The 20,960-nt window shown below is 52.1% G+C and overlaps 5 protein-coding genes across 5 annotated transcripts; all 5 read right to left on the minus strand.

Moving 5' to 3' along the window:
- NEUTE1DRAFT_92274 (uncharacterized protein) lies at positions 1 to 2,019 on the minus strand (the record flags this gene model as incomplete). Its single annotated transcript, XM_009858505.1, has 2 exons — positions 1 to 144; positions 554 to 2,019. The coding sequence occupies 2 exons, from the start codon at positions 1,931 to 1,933 to the stop codon at positions 1 to 3; spliced, it is 1,524 nt and encodes a 507-aa protein (XP_009856807.1).
- A 719-nt stretch (positions 2,020 to 2,738) lies between these two features.
- On the minus strand, positions 2,739 to 5,109 carry NEUTE1DRAFT_92277 (uncharacterized protein; the record flags this gene model as incomplete). The annotated part of the gene is made up of 3 exons (XM_009858506.1): positions 2,739 to 4,348; positions 4,394 to 4,836; positions 4,911 to 5,109. The coding sequence occupies 3 exons, from the start codon at positions 5,107 to 5,109 to the stop codon at positions 3,008 to 3,010; spliced, it is 1,983 nt and encodes a 660-aa protein (XP_009856808.1).
- Positions 5,110 to 8,470: 3,361 nt separating this feature from the next.
- On the minus strand, positions 8,471 to 8,732 carry NEUTE1DRAFT_55328 (uncharacterized protein; the record flags this gene model as incomplete). Its single annotated transcript, XM_009858507.1, has 2 exons — positions 8,471 to 8,561; positions 8,623 to 8,732. Coding segments are annotated over 2 exons (201 nt in total), but the record flags the coding sequence as incomplete, so codon positions are not given.
- Positions 8,733 to 12,518: 3,786 nt separating this feature from the next.
- NEUTE1DRAFT_92284 (uncharacterized protein) lies at positions 12,519 to 13,374 on the minus strand (the record flags this gene model as incomplete). The annotated part of the gene is made up of 3 exons (XM_009858508.1): positions 12,519 to 12,890; positions 12,960 to 13,058; positions 13,186 to 13,374. The coding sequence occupies 3 exons, from the start codon at positions 13,372 to 13,374 to the stop codon at positions 12,519 to 12,521; spliced, it is 660 nt and encodes a 219-aa protein (XP_009856810.1).
- Positions 13,375 to 17,454: 4,080 nt separating this feature from the next.
- On the minus strand, positions 17,455 to 19,319 carry NEUTE1DRAFT_133657 (uncharacterized protein; the record flags this gene model as incomplete). Its single annotated transcript, XM_009858509.1, has 2 exons — positions 17,455 to 19,108; positions 19,269 to 19,319. The coding sequence occupies 2 exons, from the start codon at positions 19,317 to 19,319 to the stop codon at positions 17,747 to 17,749; spliced, it is 1,413 nt and encodes a 470-aa protein (XP_009856811.1).
- Positions 19,320 to 20,960: the final 1,641 nt, after the last annotated feature.

Raw genomic sequence — 20,960 nt, forward strand, 5'->3', positions numbered from 1 at the left:
TCAATATGATCTTGTTTGAGATCGTCCTTCGACGCTATGGAAGACCATCAGAACCGAAATCTGCTTGAAGATGTTGTTGTCCTGCATCCGATCTAGTGCAACACCACCATCACTGAGGCAGTTCCATTTCCGGTGACACACGGCCTGCGGATTTCAACAAGATACCAACAGAATGTTATCTGATGTCGAATTAATCTGCAACCTTTCTAATGCTTCTACAGCATCTGGGGTGGGCTCACTGTCTTCACACCATTGTATTGAATGAATATCGCCCAAACAGCTTGCTTCATTTGCTGAGATCAACTAGAAGAACAGCAACTGAGAACTATTTCAAACCCAAAACCCCCGTCCAGCTTGCCAGATATCTTGAACTACCGTCTCCGAGCCCCAAAGACTCCCTTCAGTGTCTCTTTGGATTAAGCCAAACAAGGATCTCATGACATCCTTTGGCCACTGAACTTCCAATAGCTGCAAGGATCTTCCACAACTGTTTAGGCAAGAACACTGCATATTCAAACAGTTCCTCCATGATCCACCAAAGAATTTTACCCACGAACCCAAGCATGTGGACGAGCGCTTTATACGAAGCCTTTCCAAATGCTCTCATCCCAGAGAATACCGCCCGAGGTAGGTCGACAAAGAGGGCTTCCAGCGCTACCAGAATCCCGTTACCGACATCCTTGAGGGTGATGTTCCGGAAGAAGCTCGACACCGCCATAACAGCCGTGTGCATAGCCGACACCACCTTCAGAAACATGAACCCCGTCGCCAAACTGACCTTCCTCAAACTCTCCCATATCCACAGGCACATCACCTTCATGGCCCTCAGTATCCCCCTGATGATCCACCACATCCGCTTAGCCAACGCCTTTGCAAACCTCGCCATCCCCTTTGGGGCATGCTTCAAGGCCTTCACCGCCCGTCCAGCAGCCTGTACTGCCCTTTTAGTTCTTTCTGGCATCTTCTTCACCTGCTTCTTGCACCACGGCCCAAACTGATGCTTATTCTTCCACGACCACTTCGCCAATTTCACGCTAGGCAAAACCACCAAGTGCTTCGGCAAGCTCCACAAAATCGCCTTGGGGATATACCACACACATAATACACAGAAGGCCCCGATGCCCTGGCAACTCCTCTTGATCCGTCGAGTGGCTACCGCGTGGTGCGTCCTCCACCGTCGGAACTCGCCGCCCCTGCGCGAGGGGAGCAGGTCAAAGATCTCCCTGTGTCCGTTGTCGGCCGCCAGGCGCAGGGCGAGCTGGCCGTCACCGGCTATGAGGGCGTCATTGGCGTGGAAATCCCTGAGGAGTAATTTTACCAAGGCAAGGTTGCCGGCTGCTGAGGCGGCCATGAGTGGCGTCCGCGCATCAGCACGCGGTTTGTTGTCTACTTTCTCCTTTTTACGCTTGGATGATGATGACGATGACGATGATGATGATGATGAGGACGAGCTCCGCTTGGAAGGAGTGCCAAAGATATTGACATCTGCGCCGAGGTTCAAGAGGGCGCACACCATGGCGCCGTCACCGGCTTCCACGGCCGCGAGGAGTGGGGTTAGGCCATACTCGTTGGGAACGTCGGGGGAGACGAAGCCGCCAGTGATGAGTTTGGTTACCAGGTCGGTCTTCTTGAAGCTGATCGCGTCGAAGAAGATGCGGATTAGCCTGCATTGCAGATCGCGCCGTTCTTTTTGGATGTATGGTGAGTTGGGGTCGTCCAGGTTAATAGGGGACGACTTGGGGGATGAGGCGGCGGAATCGACAGCGGGAGGGAGGGGGGTTGGATATTGACTGAGTGGTAGGTGGAGGTCAATGTTCATGTTGAGATCAGCTGTTAATTGGGTGCTGTTCCCGTTGATGAAGTCCATGAATCTGTCGTTATCGATTCTGGTGTAATTTGGCACGGGCGCGTCGGCGCCTTCTAACCTAGACATGATGTCTGATTAGGTGATATTTGAGCGAGATATGAGGAGGGTTGAATCGGTGATTGTTTGGTCGAGAGCTTGTATGCACTTTTATCGTCGCTGTTTGCTCGGTCAGCGAAGCAAAAGAGAAGTTCGTCCTTGGTTCTTCTGCGCGGCTGTTGGTTAGGTATATATCCCACAATCCATATGGGTCGCAAGATTTGAAAGGGTATCACAAAGAATGCAGGTTGCTCAGTCCCGATAAGGTATTTCTGACGTGTCATGATGACGGCGTCAATGAGATAGCGAGGGGCTGAAGAGATGCCTAGAGCAGTGGTCCGGAGGGATGAACTCGAGTCGCACAGCCGCAATGCCCAGCGGGCCAGCAACCAGTCTGCCTCGCCATCTTTGTCCAATTACAATTCGGATACTACTTATCCTAACAAACTACGGGTTGGTTTCACGGCAGAATGTTCCAAAGTTCAAAGGCACCTTACAAGGCTAACGAGAGAGAAGGGTGCATCGAAATATTTCGCACCGCATGTTTTCGACCGAGAACCTGAAAGACTGGGAAAACCATGCATAGACACTCGCTTACACACAGATCAAATCGAGTCCATATCTTAAATGCTCCCTCCCATCCATTGAGCCTTTCCCAAATACCTCAGTAGCTCGCTATAAAATCTCCACTTCATCCATGGAGGTGCCCTCAGCCAAATTAGCTCACAACAAGACAGCCACACAGCCCACAACACCAGCCCTCTCGGCGATCTGTCCCGTTCAAGATGTAACAAAGATACAGCGCCCTTTCAAGGGAAATTATAGCTCTACAAATGAATGAGCGGAAGACCTCAAGAGTAGGAAAAATCACTATGAGAACGGAACCATAGTGTTCATGCCAAGAAAGGGGAAATAAGAAATGTTAAGTGCGATTTGTGTGAATCAGATGTTCGTCAGGACTCGAAAAGTGTTGAATTCTACCTAGAGGTACTCTACTTAGTTCGTTAAATTTCATTTCCACAAAATGATTCAGCATGCCAACATAGTCTCTCTTTCCTATCCAGTAGGGATGGGTGGCATCATAACCATTGAACACTGGGGACCTTATAGCTTCGAAGCAGCAGCAGCTCCCCTCTTCTTCTTCTGATAAACCTGAATCTCCACCCCCTTGGTGTCCTCCCCACCACTCTTCAAGACCCTCCTTAAGATTTTCCCACTAGGGCTTTTGGGGATTTGCTTCACAAACATCACGCCTCCCATAAGCCACTTATACTTGGTTGTCCTCTTTTCCACCAAAACCCTGAGTTCATGCGCCAGTTTTTCTAGCTCCATCTTATTCTCGAGCGCCTCCGGCTTGTGCGGAACCACATATGCTCTCGGCCACTCCGTCGCCTCCGACTCGTCATACACGCCCACCACGCCCGCATCCGCCACCGACGGGCTGCTGCACAACACGGCCTCCAGCTCCGCCGGCGCAACCTGGTATGCGCGCACCTTGATCAGCTCCTTCAGCCGGTCCGTGATCCGGAGCCTTCCCTGCGCACTGATAGTGCCCACGTCGCCTGTGCGGAACCACCCATCAGCCGTCAGCGCCTCCCTCGTGACCGACATATCCGGCTCCTGACCCTTAGGGGTCCTGAACATGCCCACGGGCAGATACGCGTTAAGCAGCGTCGGCGACCGAATCAAAATCTCCCCTTCCTGCCCTATCCTCGCCGCCTTGGTTTTCCCGTCCACTAGCCCCGGAGCGGGCACATCCATATCAGCAATCATGACCTCGACGCCCCAATGCGGCACGCCCGTCTCGCCCGCCTGCTCCACCATCTCCTTCTCGCTCGTGCCGCGCTGCAGCGAGGTGCTGCACGTCTCGCTCAGTCCGTAGCCCAGCCTGACTCTGAACCCGCACCGCTTGTACACCTCCACGACCACCTCGTGTCCGAGGGGAGCGCCGCCCGTGACGGCTGCCACGATGGAGCTGAAGCCGTTCTTACCCGTCTTCGGGTCGCGCTTGGCGTATTTCTCGACTACAGGAGCCTTGGCCAACATCACGGCAATGGGCGGCGCCATGTGCAGGTACGTGATCTTCCTCTTCGGGATGGCGGCGAGCATGCCGTCGAGACTGAAGGACGGCATCACGTACACGGTGCTGCCTGTCATGATGGCGAGCAAAACGATGTTACAGAGACCGAAGACATGGTAGAAGGGTACGTAGCCAAGCCAGCGTTGCTGCCGGACCTTTGCAAGAGAGTGGTAGTCGGATGCGTCGTGCCACATGTGCGCGCCGGAGAAGTTGAGCGCGTGGTGAGAGAGGAGGACGCCCTTGGATCGGCCGGAGGTGCCGGAGGACCAGAGAATGACGGCTGTGCGAGCGGGGGAGGCGGAAGAGGGAAGGAAGGAGGAGGGGACCACTGTTGCTCGGGAAGAGCGCAGGAGGACCTTCCAGTCCTGGGTTTTGTTCGTCTTCTTACTGCTGCTGCTGCCGCTGCCGACAGAGGTAGGCGGTGACGATGACGATACAGAAGGGTAGTGGTCCTTGGCTGCATCAAAGGTGAAGATGGGCACGGCGTCAAAGAAGGCTCGGTCTCGCGGCTCCTGCTTCTCCAGCGCCTCGCGCATGGCGCCGAGACAGGCTTTGGCCGTGATGATGGCTCGTGGCCGAGAGTTTTGGAGGATCCAAGCGATTTCATCGCTCGTAAGGGCGGGCGAGACCAGCGTTGCGGTGAGTCCGGCGGCCAGCGTTCCCAGGAGCACGGGCGCAAAAGCAAGTGAGTTGGGAAGCTGGATAAGGACGATTGGGGCGATCTCGGGCCCTTGCGGGCAGGTCGGTGTTGGTGGGAGTTTGATGATATCGCTGGGGTTGAGACCCAGACTCAGCAGACCGGCGGCGAGGGCAAGGGCATCGCTTCTCATTTGGCCAAAGGTGAGTTTGCGGTCTTGTTTAGGGTGGTGATGTGTCAACTTTGAAGTCTACCGAGTGCAAGGTTCCAGACGTTAAGAAAATGCTAACCTGAAGCATTGTCCACAAAGATTGGCCTCTCATCCTCGATCTTGTCCAATACTTGAGCTTGAGGGGTGTAGTCGTTCGCAGACGAAAAGGGCTGACTGAAACACCAGTCAAAGGTATTGCTGAGGGGAACATGGCCAGGCGGTGTTCCAGAGTAAGCTTCCCTCGTGCTCGTCAAGGTCGATGGCGGTGTTGTTGACATATTGAGGAGGATCTGTCCCTGAGTCCAGCCTTGTGAACCAAGTCAAAGTGACTGTTGGTGATGATGATGGTAATGTTGATGATGATTAGATGGGAGATTGGAGACGTCCTTTCCTTGACCTTAGGTTAGAACCCGTTCCCAGATATCTGATACCTGGCTTGACTTCCATGGTCCTATCATATTTCTTGACCGAGGCAGTGGGGTTGGATGGGACGGGCGGAAAGCTGGAGCGGGACATTGGATCTGGACCCAACTGCCCCTTGGACCTGAAGGCATTCGACGGAGCGGCACAAGTACATAGTAGCAGCGGGAGAGTGTCGGTGATGGGAGCGGTTAGAGTCGACCGGGGATAAAAGCTACCCCGGAAACCCACTTCCCCCACCTCTTCGAGAACCCTCCACGCCCGCTCGGACCGAATGCCCACTTCCCATCCGGCTCCACCTCCACTCAATTCCCCAAATTCCGGGGAGGGGGGGCCAAGACCCGCGAGCCCGCCAAGGCAGGGGAAGTGCCAAGATGAAGGCACGCTGATTGTTTCAAGTGCGGGACACTCGGCAGTTGTTGATGAGAACAATTGGGGTAACGATTTCCTTTGATGGCTATAATAGTTCGGCGGAAGACGCTCCGATAATTCCGTGACAAAACCTCAATGGGCCTCTGCCATTCCTCGGCTTCGGCCTACACTACAGGATGTACAATTCCGTGTCATCTCATTTGCTGGCCTAGACGGGGCAAAGCACGGTGGATCTCGGTGGATCAAGCTGTCAAAAGAGTTCAGTTCCTGGGCGTAACCAGGGATATGCCGGTTTAATGCTATTCCAATATCAACATCATCATCGACGACAACAACAACAACAACAACAACAACAACAGACGACTTCCTAAACTTTCCTTTCTTTATAAGAAGAAAAAGAAAGGAAAAAGAAACCGTTTACTTGGCGAGAAGAAGGATACGATCAGGATATCCAGAGCGAGCAAGGAATGCGCAGGTACATAGCTTGAAGTCTACTTACCTAACGCATGTCAAGCGACCTGCAGCCCATGCTGGCGCTACAGTGAACGGCAGCAGGCATTAGCGGACTTGTCAACAAACCAAACACCCAGTCATCAACAAAGCCAGAAAAAGACGAGGACAACATCAAACAAGCGGACGAAAACGAAGGCTGTACTCCCATTTTATATACACTCGGCCTGGCATCCACAGATTCCTCGTCTTCCTCACCACGACTCACCGGGTTTGATTACCTTCCCCACCCGGCTCCCCACCGAAACCAGTTCGCCCGTCCCGGTCCTGGGCCCTTCCATCCATCATCAAAAAGACTAAAAAGGGGGGCTCCCCTCATCACGGGTACGGTAACCATACTCACTTCGACAACCTACCTAAACTGAGCTCCTACCGGAGGTACCTCCTGCGCAGATGCAGGTACATGGGCTAGCTATTATATCGTCTCATTTCAGTTCGATGGCCGCTTCATAAGCGCATCCAACCGTCGAACGCCAAAACACTGAGCCAAGCTGTCCGCTGTTCATCATCCATCTTCCTTGAGCGCCAGCGGTGCAAAGGAACATAGTTGAGGGATGCGGGAGACTGGGGAGGGAAGGTTGAAAAATAAGAATACTATAAGGGAACAGGTACCCGAGCATCACAGTCGATCCCATCTAGAACCAGGCCTCTGGCTCGGTTCGACATGGTTCAACACGTCAAGTTGTTATTCTTTCAAGCGAGCCCTTTAGCCATCGCTTCAGAGGAAGAAAAAAAAGATGAGATTATGAACGACAACTTGACTGGGTTGGAATAAAGAATCATCCCAGCTCCCAGGTGGGCAATGACCGATAAGGTCCACGCTTTTCCACGCTTGAACTGTTGATCAATGTTCGGTTATCAACAACGGTCATGTACTACCACGCTACATGCACTGGTTCACGAAATATGTAAAGACGAGCAGGGACTAGGGGAGTTGGTAAATGAGACGTGTTGGCTCCAGGTTAGGTAGTCTTGGGACTTTTTTTCGGTCAAAGGACGCTAAAAAACTAGACCCAACTGGCTGTTCCACCCAACAATTGCTCTCCATGGGCACCTAGACCTAGGCTGGGGAGACACTGTGATAGAAGCGGCGTCTTCTCCGTCTTGTCTCATTTGCCCTGTCTACAAGACACCCCTAGTACTCAATGAGACCTGGACTGTACTGTACCGAGAGGCTGAGTCGTCGGCTAGCCGTGTTGAGGCAGAATGTTTTGGGAAATCGGTTGGTACTCCAGTCAGTTGGTCAGTCGGTAAGTAGGTGTTCGGACATTTTCGGATACTTTTTGCGACTCGTGTTTGGTACGATTCAACTTTTGGATCTTTGGTTTCTCGGATTTAGAACGGGTCCTGTAAATGCCCATGAATTCTAAGACATAATGTATGTAATGGAACCCGACTGTTTGGGCGACTGGGCACAAATGATCATGAGTAAACGAAGCTAGATGGTCAGTTACGGTGAGGATTCGTGGTCTTGACATTGTATGGGAAAGAAAGATGAAAGTTCAACACACGTCCATCAGTATACTGAAAATGTCAGGACGAACGATCAACATGTATGCCTAGACCGTGAAGGATCTGAACCCCATTTGGGGGTCAAAAATGCTGGTATTCAAAAACACACTCATATAACCTACTATCAATGATAATTGCGTGCCTTCTTGCCTCAAGAGAGTCGAAATGTGATGCAGTTGCGAGCTCAGAAGCTACTGCACCGCCCCCAAGCAAGCTAAATGTAATCCTCTTCACGCTCTCCTGCAACCCACGTGCAATGCTATCAGGGAATCGAACAAACAGAAGAAATCAAATAACCAGCCCAAAGTGGAGCTGCACAAGAGCTCATAAATAACAGACACAAAGACCAAAATCAGACAAAAACAGTGGAGAAAAAAAATGAAAAGGGGTATTATGACGATGACAGATGGCCGTCCCTGAAGAACAAAAGAAAAAGAACAAGAGTTTTTCCTCCCAGAACCAAGAACAGAACTTTCGCAAAACTGCGAAGTAGAAGGACGAGTTTGCCGCCGCCGCGCTGAGCCCCAATCCAAGCGAAAATGAAGTGCTGAAGCAATTTTGATTCCTCCCAGAAACATGAATGATATCGAATCAAAAACAAAAAGCCGCCCCAGTAGTTTTTGAGCAAGTGTGTCGACGTCGAAGTCGACAATGCCGTTAGATTAAAATGAATGACCCATGGCTAACCGTGTGGTTATGGTTGTTGTCTTTTTTAGAGTTGTTGTATAAGAAGAGCCGGGGAGAGTTGGTGAAGTTTGGTTGGTCATAAAGTCATTCCGTTTGTGAAGGTGATCGTGTTGTCGTCGTTGTTTCGGCGGTTGTTGTTCAATACACCTGGCTCTTGTCGCGTCGAATCATATGTTCCCATGGGACTGCTCCCCTTTGCCTGCTCTTACACTCCCCACAGTCGACATCTCTGAGAAAAGGGTGTTAGTGTTTGGGTGTCGTAATTATAATCCTTTGGAAGGACAACTCACTTCTGCTCAAAGTGAGCTACGTTCGGTTTACACCTCTTGTGGGTGATAGTGTACTCACGACACCAGTGGGACGCTATCCAGCGCATGTGCCGGCAGGCATATTCTCTCTGGCCAAGTCATGTCGTGTTAGTTCATTGTTATGAGTCGGTAGATGAAGAGAGGATGAGACTCACCTGAATGTAGTCGCACATAATTCCTAATAGAACCCTAAGCGTGTGCAGAATCTGATAGGACAAGGTGTGGCTGAACTGGACTGGACTGGACTGGCACTTTTTGGTTGTTGGAACCTTGGAAACTTCGAACCGTTCCTGAGACGGGGCGGATCGACTCGTTTATGGAGTTGATATGATGTTCATGTGACTGAAGCTATCAAAATAAACGGGTGAAAAAAATGAAGCGGGAACAATACCCGTTCTTGTACTTGGCGGTCTCCATCATATCCACAATCCAGTTATTGTCTCTCTCCACAACAAACTTCATCAGCCCTACTTCAGAACGCATATGGGCATGGTTGTTGTCGAAGTTGCGAACACGATGTGGTGTCAAAGTGGACACTGGGCTTGCCAGTCAGGCCAGGCCCGGGTATTTTTGCGAAGTTAGGAAGGGTAAGAAAAAGAAACGCAAATGGTTCATGGCAAAAGAAAAACTGCTGTCACGATCCATGACACAAAGCTATAGTTCCAGAGATCGGGAAAAGGAACGTCGGATCAGGTCTTTGCTTGTCAGGTCTTCCCCAAAAAAAAAGACAGTGCTTACTCTCACACTGTAAGAGGATTAGGTGGGAGGGTACGTAAGTACAAGGGTGTAACGCCTGGAGGACTGACCAGTTATTTACTTCAAGATCGCTTAGGTATCTTGGTGTATTTCCAGGGCGCCAACTGGCTTGGCTTCGACCTCAACCCAATCACGAACCCTAGCACACATCCTCTGTTGTGTGTCAACCAGTCAGACAAGCACCACCCGAAAAACGACGAGAATGAAAGCGAAGAAAGCCATCTCCGGACCGAGAGCAACAAATATGATATAACTGATAGAAGACATGGCTCTGATGCACAAGAATACTCATTGTTGCGCTTATCAAAGCCAACAAAAATGCGTACACCGATCATGTCGTCGGGGAAAAAGAAAGGGGGGGGAGTGGTGGGGGGTTGCAACCAAAGTGTATGTTGTAACCGTTGTAGATGTGTACCTAGCGAGGGCTTAGATTCAGGCAATTCGGACTTTCCTACTTGATGTGGTTGAAGGCGTTCTTCCCTTGCTCACAAGCGCTGCCATAGCACCTCTGACAATGCGTTGCAGCTGTGTTGGACACTCGCCAATATTCACTACCTATATGAGTCGCAAATAATGTCACTGTGGATTTCGTCGATGGTGACGTCTCGGTAACAAATGGGATGTAACAGCCCCATTACCACCAACTGAGCCAGATTCGTTGATTTGCACAGTTCAGATATTCCGGTGCTGGAGTTGTGGAAAAAGACGTTGGGAGGCATTTTGTGTGATCATTTTGGTTTTAGCAGTGGTAACCCAAGGACCCCCGGCGTCAAATTCCGGATGTCTACACTCCCGAGCCCGCCACAATTGTAATGGCTAAGGCAGAGACAGCCATATCACATATCACACTCCCGTTTGCAGCCTCTGAAGGGCCGGGATAACAGCGCGGGTAACGGCAATTGGATGGCCTTGTCATGATCGCCGCCCAACGTTCTGATGCTTGCTGTATCAACAAGGAACAGTTGCGCCCAGAAACACCAGATTGGGTACGCTCCGGCTGGGTATGCAACCAAGTCCAGGGTCATGACCCAGCAGCGCGGGATAAGGAAGAAGAAAGAACTGAAAACGCGGGGGCGCTCCTGTTTGTTTCGACAATGCGGGTTTTAAGTCTCAGGCACGCATGTAAAGTGAGGTGAACTCGACGAAGATCGCAGCCTCCTCATGGGCGTAGGACAATCAGCAAAGGGCGCAATTTCGTCGGTGATTCGAATTCCTCTCGGCAAGATTGGCCTCGCAAGTCCGTCAGATATGGTACCCCTGTTTGGCACAAAACGGTTCATGTGCAACGCACATGGTTTAGGTAACGGTTCGAGCGCATTGGGACGTTGAATTCCTGTTTCTAAGCCCACTGCGGAGAAGCCTTTAAGGGAGCGCTGGCTAGGATGACGGCTTCGACGCGTTACAGCGCCCGTGAGGGTCGTTCAATGGACCGCTGGTGCTTGAGCAGCAGCGAGCACAGTCGAGAACAGTGGTTGAGAAGTGATCGTCCGGCCAGCTGGGACATGGGGACATGGGGCAGCCATGACGTATGTACACTGGAGGCAGTCAAGCATGATCCAAGGACAGACCGGAAGTGGACCTAGCGATCCATCCCAGCCGTTGCAGAGTTCAGGCTGTTGCGGAAAGACGGGGCCTGCATGATCGAGCGGGTTGAAACCGGTAGGGTGTGACGGAAACCATGCTGTTGATGTCTCGGGAGGGTGGCTAGAGACGGTGGGCTCGCCGGTCGTCCAACGGGCATGGTTTTAGAATGTCTTGCTTTCCTTTTTCCTTCCTGAGTGGGCTGTTCAGCAACAAGGACAGACCAGAGCCATCAGCCAGGCAGATGCTAGTGTGATAAAAAGCGGGCGCAGGCCGTGTCTCTGTCAAAAATTGAGCTGGGTATCAATATTACCAGGTACCAGGTCTGGTTTGTTTGTCAAGCCACGTGCTACTCTGGGGCCGGAATTTGACCGAGTCAGCTGGCTCCCAGCTATCTGGGTAGGATATCCCATTTGAAATATCGAACGGTGCAATTACCAAGGTGCATTGAAGGCCGTAGCGAGCCGTCAAATGCCAACCAAACGCCCATCGGAAGTGTATATGTACGTGCTCGTCGGTGATGTGCGCGAAGAAAATCCCGTGGACCCGAGGCAGAGTCGATCAGAGGCGTCCGGCTACCGTACACGGCTGAACCATAATTTCGGGTCGGCGGCGCTCTGCAATTTGGCGTCGACGTGGGAGTCGAAATTGGGGGTGGAACTGTTTATGTGGAAGTGGCGAGAAGAAGAGAATGGACGTTGTGGTGATGGGGGAGTTGGGGATGATCTGCAGGCCCGCGGCTCGGGCGTCTGGCACCCAAGCCCGAATGCCGAAGTGACCTTGCCGCTTGACAGTCGGGTGCCTGCTCTTGTGCTGCTCTCACTGCAGGTGGCGCCTGCCAGCGGGCAATCAGTGCAGCCCCAGATGACAGCGGCCCGGTGACAATCACTGGGCGGCGCACCCAAACAACGTTCTGACGTCTCGCACCACCTTCCATCATTTGAAACGCAACCTTGAAACTCAACGGGGAACACAGGACTTTATTTCAACGTCACAAAGGACCCGAGGTGACGCCCAAACGTCGATTCGCTCTTTCATGTCGTTCACCCAAGACAACATCATGTCACTCAACCACCACCACTGACGAGACGACTGTTCTCCGCTCGCCCAGAGCGCCAAAAACAGGATGCACTCAGTCACCAAAACGACCGAGTCAAAGTGTTGTTGAAGGCTTGGTTGACTTGAGTTCCTCTAGGAGGCACAAGAACTTGAATGCCAAATGCGAAAAAGAAAAATGAAGAAAAAAATTAAAACATAAAAAGGAACAACAAGGAAGAACAGCGAAAGAAAAGGCCCCAGCCCACGCAAAGCCAAATATCCGTCAAAATACAAATGGCTGCCTTTCATCCAGTCCTCACTATCACTGGAAACTCGACATCATCTGGCTGTTGTGTGCCTGGACTGTATGCCAGCAACTATCGCCCATCCCCAATCCTGCTCCGGATGAAGCCACTACCTCCACCTAGCCACTCCGACCACCGCCTCCTCCCAAGCTGAACTTCCAAGGACGAAAATCCCGGAATCGTGCCACTTTTGGTTCTTTACTTGGTGCAGGGCTTCCAGGCGAGGTTGATCTGCTGAGTGAAAGCGACGGTGGCATCGTCATCGGTGATCTCGCCGGCAGCGCTGGAGTTGGAGCTGGTTAGCGCGATGCGGTTGTTGACGTTGAGGATACCGTTGGAGCCGCATGGCGAGTAGATGTAGCTGGCAGTCGGGACCTTGTCGGTCTTGGTGTACACCTGGCCCTCGGCCCAGATGCCGCCACCACTGATGGTGGTCTGGGTGGTGGTAGTGTCTGAAGGCGCCTGGCTAAAGTAGTAGGTGCTGAAGAAGGTGCCGGTCACGCCGGGCTCGAGGAAAGCGTAGCCGTGGTACGTGCTCTCGAGTACGGAGAACTGGAAGCCACCGGGGTACTGCGTATCATTAGTTCCTTAACTCGGTCTGTCGCGTCTCAGACATGGTCAAAGTGTTGGATGACATACTTTGAGGTTCAGGTGAAGCTGGCAGTTCTTGGTCCTCTCTGTCGGGTTGTACCCTTTGCCGATGTAGACCTGAAATCTATCGAAGCCAAAGGTGATGACCTTGAATTTTTGTCCAAATTAGTATCGGTCGCCAGACTCGATTTACATACCTGGTAGCCTTCCAGAACAGGGAGGTCAACCACACCGTGTTATTCTACACTGCACGGGTGCCGTTGTTACAACGTACCGTCTTGTCCGGAGAGATACTGGTGGACACGGTGCCTTGCGGGCAGCCGTTGCCGGAGAAGGTGGCGCTGGCGATCTGAATCTGCTTGGGATCCGGAGCATCAGCCCAGCCATCGGGAGAGGGCTGGACAACACCCAAAGGTTTGGCGACAGCGAGAGCGGGAAGGAGGTAGGCGACAGAAAAACGCATTTTGGCTGATTGTCAAAGATGATCGTTGAAAGGGATCAAATTGGTCGCTTGAGATCAGGAAAGATTTGAAGGCTTTGTGGTTTTAGATGGCCGGAGAAGGCTGGAGAAGGCTGCTGTGATGCAGAAGATCAAGTCCATCTTGTCGTGGGATACCGCCGCCCTTTATACTCATGTCGGAGGTGAGCCCGTCTCTTCCTCTTTGGTGTTCTCTGCTGACTTCTTCCTTCTCCTCCTCGCGATCAGCTTCCGGAGACAAGAGGCTCTTGAAAAGCACCATACATGGCATCCCTGGTTTGGCCACTGTAGTGATGCTAACCTGTCGCCAAGAACGCATGACCTTTCGACTATTCGCACCGGTACCAAGTTGCTTAAGTTTCCTTCAACGCTGACTCGGTCCCAGCCTCAAAGAAATCTCAACCCTTGACTGCCAATATTGATGATTGTTTTGGTTCTCCCGTCCAGAGCCAAAAAGGACCGTGCTAGAACCGATATCTGAGGTTGGCAAGACTCATGGGTCGCTGCAACGAATTTGCGGATGAAGTGAGGTTAAATAAAGCGCATATTAAAGCGGGACGTCTAGCTTTTGAAGGGTCACTTCATCAGGATGTCGTACCAAGCTTTGGTCGTGCTGATACGAAGGCTACTGGCCTTTGCTTCCTCACAATATTCCGTCGGCACTTTAGTCTAAAGTTTTTGAGGCATCCAGGGACCGTGATTCCCTTTTTACACTTCCCCAATTCCAGCCTTTCTCAGTAGCTGCAACGCCCAGCTCTTCCATCTTTGATCGAAACCATATCGTTTGATCATGGTTCTTTGTGTGGTTCACGAGGGCCGATGTAACCTGGCAGCGTGAATACCAGATCCGGTCGCTGGGGAATAACCTCTATGTCAACAACATTCCGGAAGGATGTAACACACCCCGTCGCAGCGTGACACCTACGTGTCGTTCCCATGGTGTTCTCTACGAAGTCTGGGGCTATCGAATAGCTCGAACGTAGAGACCTGCGACTATTCTCAGGTAGGGACAAAAGGAATTAAAGGGTATTTTTCGGCACGTTCATCAACACTTTTCCAAGTCAACTGACTCTCGATATTGATGCTATTTTTACTTTCGTTGAACACTGCACTTTATCTGCCACTGGTCAAGAACTATACTCAATATGTCGGCGTGCTGCGTTCGCCAGGCATGTCAGCTGGGTTGCTCCCTCTGTTACGGCTGACAGATAGTATCTAGGCTTTTCGTTACATGTCACAGTTCCTTGGTCCTACTGGTGTCGACCTCTTGTGGCCATATGTGCCGGACGATACAGCCATGAGCCACCATTACTTGCCGGCTCCATCTTCCAAAATCTGAACACTTACATAATTCGCACCTTGAAATGACACCATTGGCCAATGGCAACGACCAAACCATCACAAGTCTTCTAAGAAGCTTCAACGCCGTCTCCCTTTGCTACCTTGGAAAGTATCCCGTTCCAAAGCCCGTTTACATGATAGGCAACAACATGGTCGCTTTGGTAAAATACTTACTATTCTCCGGACGAACCCCCCGGGGGCTCCCAGGACGTCGTGGCGTGAGTTTGAGGGCGTCATCGAGGTCCTTCATTGTTTGTATTCTCTTGGCTTCACTCGGGGCAACGATAGGAGAAGGGTAGACTCGAAACACTCACCTCGTCTCTGATTTCGCTAGTATACACAAGCCGGTCCTAACACCGGTACATCCACTGGAAAGATAGTACCAAAAAGAAAACATCGCATCAGCACATCCCGCACTCGCATACTCCTCCTCGGGGTCATGGCCGTGGTTCTTCCATGCGCCTGAGCCCTGCATTTCGGTTGCAGGTGTTTTGCACTTTACAGTTTTACGCCTCAGCCACTTCCGCTCTTTCTTGACTGCTTATTATGCTGATTCTTGGAACATGGGGAATATGTGACCTCCATACTCTGCTTTGTGATGCCTGAGAAGCTTTTTCCGGGTTGCAGGTGCCCAAAAGGCTTGCAGCTATCCCGTCGATGCTACTTTTTTGAAAGTACCTGGGACTATACTGCTGTAGGAGGGAGACAAAAATAGCTACACATAGATTGGGACTGGCAAACAGGTGAGGGTGGGATGGTGGCTTGCGCGCCCACCGGGTACGGATGGATGAACCCTCACCGGAGAGTAAAAGTCTGCAAAGCTTGAAGGAAACCACAAAAGTTAAAGAATAACAGACTACCTACAAACACGCGCAGCTATCTGACACATGGTCGATGATTGGTCTGCAAGAGTATCCAGATCGTGCAAATTGGAAAGCTACTGAGCAATGACTGGTTATGTTTCTTCCGGATCTGATTTTCACTTCAGTTTCCCTATGCTCCCAAACAAGGTAAGTATTTGACCAAGACGCAAAGAAGCGGATCAGCTCCGAACTAAGACCAAGGTATGGGTGAGGTCGGAAAGACTACGCTAAGCGTTTTCTTCTGGTATTTTTAAGGAAGCGACTATTGAATTGCGATCCAATGCTCACAAGTTAAAGCTGGGCACAGCCATAACCACGAACCACATATCAGCGATTTGAGAACCAGGACGAAAAAAGAAGAAGAAAAAAAGAAAAAAAATAAAGAAGTACCTCCGTGTCACAGGGTTAGCCTGTGTGCCTTGTGCCTGGTGCCAGCGTACAGCAGCTTCTAAGACTGCCGTACGCTGTCATCACCGCCGGCAATCCGGGCCGGCAATCCGGCCATTGCCGGCAGCTGATTGGTCAGAGCGCTGCCTGCCGCGGGTCCATAGATCCGCCGGCGGTCGCCCTCATAAGGCCAGCCTTCCGGGCACTCGGCTGCACACTTCTCTTCCTTTCTCCTTCGTGCAATTACGTATATTCACATCTACCATCTACCCTTTGCCCGTGATACTCCGGCTGGTTGTTACAGTTGCAAGGGGTAAGTAGTTTCATGCTTTCTTTACTACTATCCTACTTAGAGCAAAAAAAAAAAAATGCTTATATACCTACATTGCAACTATCTCCAGAATTCTAGACACAACGCTCGATAGCAATTTTCCACGTCTTTTCTTGCTCAAACCTTATGTTCACTTCCAACTTATCCCCCCCCCCTTTTTCTGATGACCCCAAAACAACAGCTTCCTCACTCTTTCCCGCCAAAGCTATTCTTTCCGTCATCCCAAAAGCCCCATCGAAGTTCAGCTTCTCACGGTCACCCCTGGATGAAAACGACTAAAAAGTTATCTACATTACATAGGTACAACGATGATCACTGGCGCATAACCAGCGAGTGAAACCCATGGTTTCCCCAACCCTGGCTCAGTCTCACTCGTGTCATTGGTCGTACACTACAGACAGGTGCAATACCACGTTGATCATTCGATGATCCGGGACGCTTTGGCCGAGACCTGAAGGCTGTGAGGGGTGCGGGGGATCTGTAGTGTAAAAGCTTCGAGGTTGCATTGTGAGACAAAGGGTACCCGTTGGAGATGGGAGGGGAGCAGAGTTGGAGAAACGACAGAGGGGGTAGTCAGGTTTCCTGTCGTTTCCCCAACTCTGCTCCCCTCCCCAACGGGTAGAACTTGTTTCCGTAAAGGAACCTATCTAGCATAGAGGTTCTGACATGACTATTACGCCCAACATTCACAGTAGGGAAGGAATGCAATCAAATAGACCCATTACTTCAGATAGCACTTCAGGTGCACCATGCAAGCGCGAACCATACACTACTCAACCCAGGGTAACTTGGATCTGTTCTGAGTCTGGACAAAATACATTACACGGAGCTAAGGTAGCGAATGCAATATATGCCACTTTAATGTCATCGCGAACCCAATTCCAGGACACGGGAGACCAATTGGCGTGCCGTATTCCTTACAGCTGGATATTGATTCCAAAAATAACCATGGCTTTCATTGTTCTTTTCGCTTTCTAGTCAAGCCTTCTGATTAATTCGGTCAGATCAGTCAGTCAGTCGGACTTGAGATGTGACCGTAGACGGATGTCATCTTCCGAAGCGCAAGTCGGACAGACGCGTTTACCAAAGGGAAGCAGTCGAGTTCAAGGCCAAAACACCATAATAAATGTGATCGTGAGATCATGGAAGGGAGAAGGAATTAGAAAGTGTTTGCAAATATCTAAACCAACAAAATGAACAATACAAAATGGACGGCCTCGGCAACTCGACCCATTCTCCCAAGCGAAAATGAGACCAACAGGCGACGTCCTAGTCATAATACATACATACAAGGCAAGTGAATTCGGCGTTCTCGCTCGCTCGCTTCTGTCCTGTGATCCAGAAGAATATCATCGCGACACTGTGTAATCGCTAACAACGACACAACCAACTCCAGGTCGTTTCGTTACATCATTCGTTCAATCTTAACCGGCATTTACTGTCCCTCAACCTGCTTGAGGATACCCTCGAGGTTGATGGACTTGGGTCGCTCAATCGGCAGACCCAAAGCTCTATCCCAGATGAGCTGTGCGAGCGGGCCCAGACCACGCGAGACGCCGAAGGTGGCGGTGTAGTAGAGGGTTTCGTGGAAGCCGTAGTGGTGGAACAGGACGCCTGAGGACGAGTCCACGTTGGGGTAGGGGTTCTTGGTCTTGCCGTGCTGCTTCAGAACCTCGGGAGCAATCTGGCTGTTTTTGAGCACGAGCTGGAAGACGGGGTCGGCCGCAATCTTAGGGCGGGAGGCCGCGTAGTCCATAAGGGCCTCGAAACGGGGATCGGGCTTGCGGAGCACAGCGTGGCCGTAGCCGGGCACGACGCGGCCCGAGTTGAGCGTGTTCCAGAGGTAGCTGCGCACGTCTTCGTCCGTGTAGGAAGAGGGGATGGCCTCCTTCATCTGAAGGATCCAGCGGAGCACCTCCTGGGCGGCAAGACCGTGGAGAGGGCCGGCGAGACCCTGGAGACCGGCGCTGTAGGCGAGGAAGGGGTCGCTCAGAGCACTGCCGACTAGGTGGGTGGTGTGTGCAGAGACGTTGCCGCCCTCGTGGTCACCGTGAAGGGCAAGGTACAACCTCAGAAGATCCTGGAAGTTCTCATTCTCTTTGCCGGGCTTGCCCAGCATGGCAGCAAAGTTGTAGGCCCAATCCTGCTCGAGGTCGACCTCGGCGGGGAGAGCACCACCGCCCTTGTACGAGTTCTGGTAGATCTTGGCGGCAATGGTAGGGAGCTTGGCGAGCAAGGAAATGCAGTCATCAAAGGTAGGCTCCCAGTAGTCAGCCTTGTTCAGGCCCTGCTCGTAGGCCTTGGCAAATTTGGAGGTATGGTTGAGGGCCGAGACGGCAATGGCGAACTGGGTCATGGGGTGCAGGTCCTTGGGGAAGCTGTCGAGGAGCTTGTTGACAAAGTCGGGCAGGGCAGCCTGCTCGGCGAGCTCCCGCGAGAACTGGCGGACCTGGTTGGTGGAGGGGACTTTGCCGGTCAAGAGAAGCCAGAACATGGCCTCGGGCAGCATCTCGGTGCCATTCTTGCCCTTGGGAAGCTCCTTCTGGCAGTCCTTGATGGTGCGGCCATGGAAGCGAATACCCTCGTTGGCATCGAGTACGGAGCCCTCCCATATCATGGCCTTGAGGCCGCGCATGCCACCGATTGTGTTCTCGACCTTCACCTCGCCCAGCACCTTGTTCCCATGGGCCTTGACCTTCTTGAAGAGCTCGCGCTTTTCGGGAATGGCCTCCTTGAGCACTGTCTTGAGATCGGGTTCGGCGGTAGCGTAGCCTCGTCGCGAGACACGAGCATGATTCTGCAGAATGGGGGGATACACATGTTAGCAAGGCTGTCCTGTGCTGCCAAACGCCAAAAGTGGAATTCATCCCAAGACGGGAGATGGGGAAAAGCTGGGGAAGGCAAGGGAGAGACGGAGAAAGATGCGATGACCTGACTCGCGTCCGCATAACACTTACACGGAGGGCTCCACCGAACGCCCGGGACCCAGTTCTAAGATTCATGGCCATTTTGAGCTTTGTGTGTGTACCGTGTATCTACCAAGCAAAAATCGGAGGGTATCGACGCTGATGAAGAAGAATAACCAAACAAGAAGAGGTGCCAATTGCTCGATCGACCCTATAAGTACTTATGGTCGCACACCGGTCAGTACAACCTCGACAACACATGCGACGACACGCCGCTTCCCGTCTTCCACCGCTGCTCAGGCCGAGGGATGTGGTGGGGTCCCAGCTGGAGCTACCCCAGAAGCGGGCGGGGACACTGGGGCCGCTGAACGCCTGGGGAAATGGGGACAAGCGTGCTGGAAGACAGCTGTCAACATGACGGCAAGAGCGGAGTTCCCTTGGAATGGGGGCATCTGGGAGACAGCGCGGGCAAACTAGGGCAAGGACTCCATCCCGTACCTGAGGCTTTCTGTTTGACAGTCTGGGGAAGTGGAAGCAAGCTGGAAACTGTGGACACTGACTGACTCGTTTAAGTGAATGTTGTCGCCGTCGACGTCGTCTTAAGAATCAAGAGATAGGATTCGCAAGACACAAGCACACCGAGCAATCTCCAGGAACCGCATTGCCTTTTTGTCTTTTTTTCTCCTCCCAATCAAAGCCCTTAGCGGCTTCCCACGGTCATTCGGCTTGTGACGACGTTGCATCGCCGTGTCCCGTTTGGTCCAACCCCCACGCCAATCCGTCCAGTTTGCAGTCTCACAACCGAGGAAAGCCGTTTCGGCAGCACCCACGGCGGCCACGGCCAGCTTCCTCAAAGGACCTGAAGGATGGTTTCGCTAACAAAGTCTGCGTGTGTCTCCCACAGCGGCCTGTTAGTCTGCCCTGGCCAAGGCTGTCCTCCTTTCCTCCAGGCCATGCCCCTCCCTCCCCTCATGGAAAATCGCATTACCCCCTGAACGGCCGATCTGGGGAGATGCGGGGAAGCATGACAGGAGCCATTGGCCAATGACAGGCAAGGTAATCTTCCTCGGCTGTCGCCACTCAGCTTGTATTGTCAGCCGGCGTTTGATGTCCGGAGGAACGGACGTCGCAGGAAGGTGGTGAGGCCGATAACAATGCCGAGATGGACCTCCCAGTCCTCACTGAATGGACCTCACTCTCCTTTTTATGGACCTTCTCCAAGTCTCATGGCGGGGAGATGGGGACTCGTCGGCGTGCACTGCCCGTGTTGGGTATAACATTGGTCAACTTTTGGCGGCCAGGCCCAGGTTATAGCCCAGGTTGTCACGTCACAAGATGTATGGAGATATGGAGTCGGCACCATCGGGGCAGCGTCGGGGAAAGCGGTGGTCAGCCGGTTGTGGCAGGGGGGCGATACTGTATCGCAACCAAAACACGACAAGTTGCCAGACGTGTCTCCTCTTGTCTCCTCCTGCCAACGTAGGACGGGGGCAAGTTAGCTTAATAATTGCCTTACAGTCTGTCGTTCCCAACTTGAACAACTCTTCACAGAGTCAACAGTCTTTGAGATCTTCTTGTTTCCAAATCCCACTTAAACCTTTCGTCCTACATTCATTCATTCATTCAGGTACTTACCGCTAAGCTGCTACACCACGCTGCCCCGCTCCATTCCCGGACAACACAGCTGCGCTTCTTAAGAAGAGAAGGCCAGCTTGTGTTTTAAGCCCGCTGCAAAGCAACTGC

The sequence above is a fragment of the Neurospora tetrasperma genome (genome assembly GCF_000213175.1).
Source record: "Neurospora tetrasperma FGSC 2508 unplaced genomic scaffold NEUTE1scaffold_81, whole genome shotgun sequence".
Taxonomy (NCBI): Eukaryota; Fungi; Ascomycota; class Sordariomycetes; order Sordariales; family Sordariaceae; genus Neurospora; species Neurospora tetrasperma.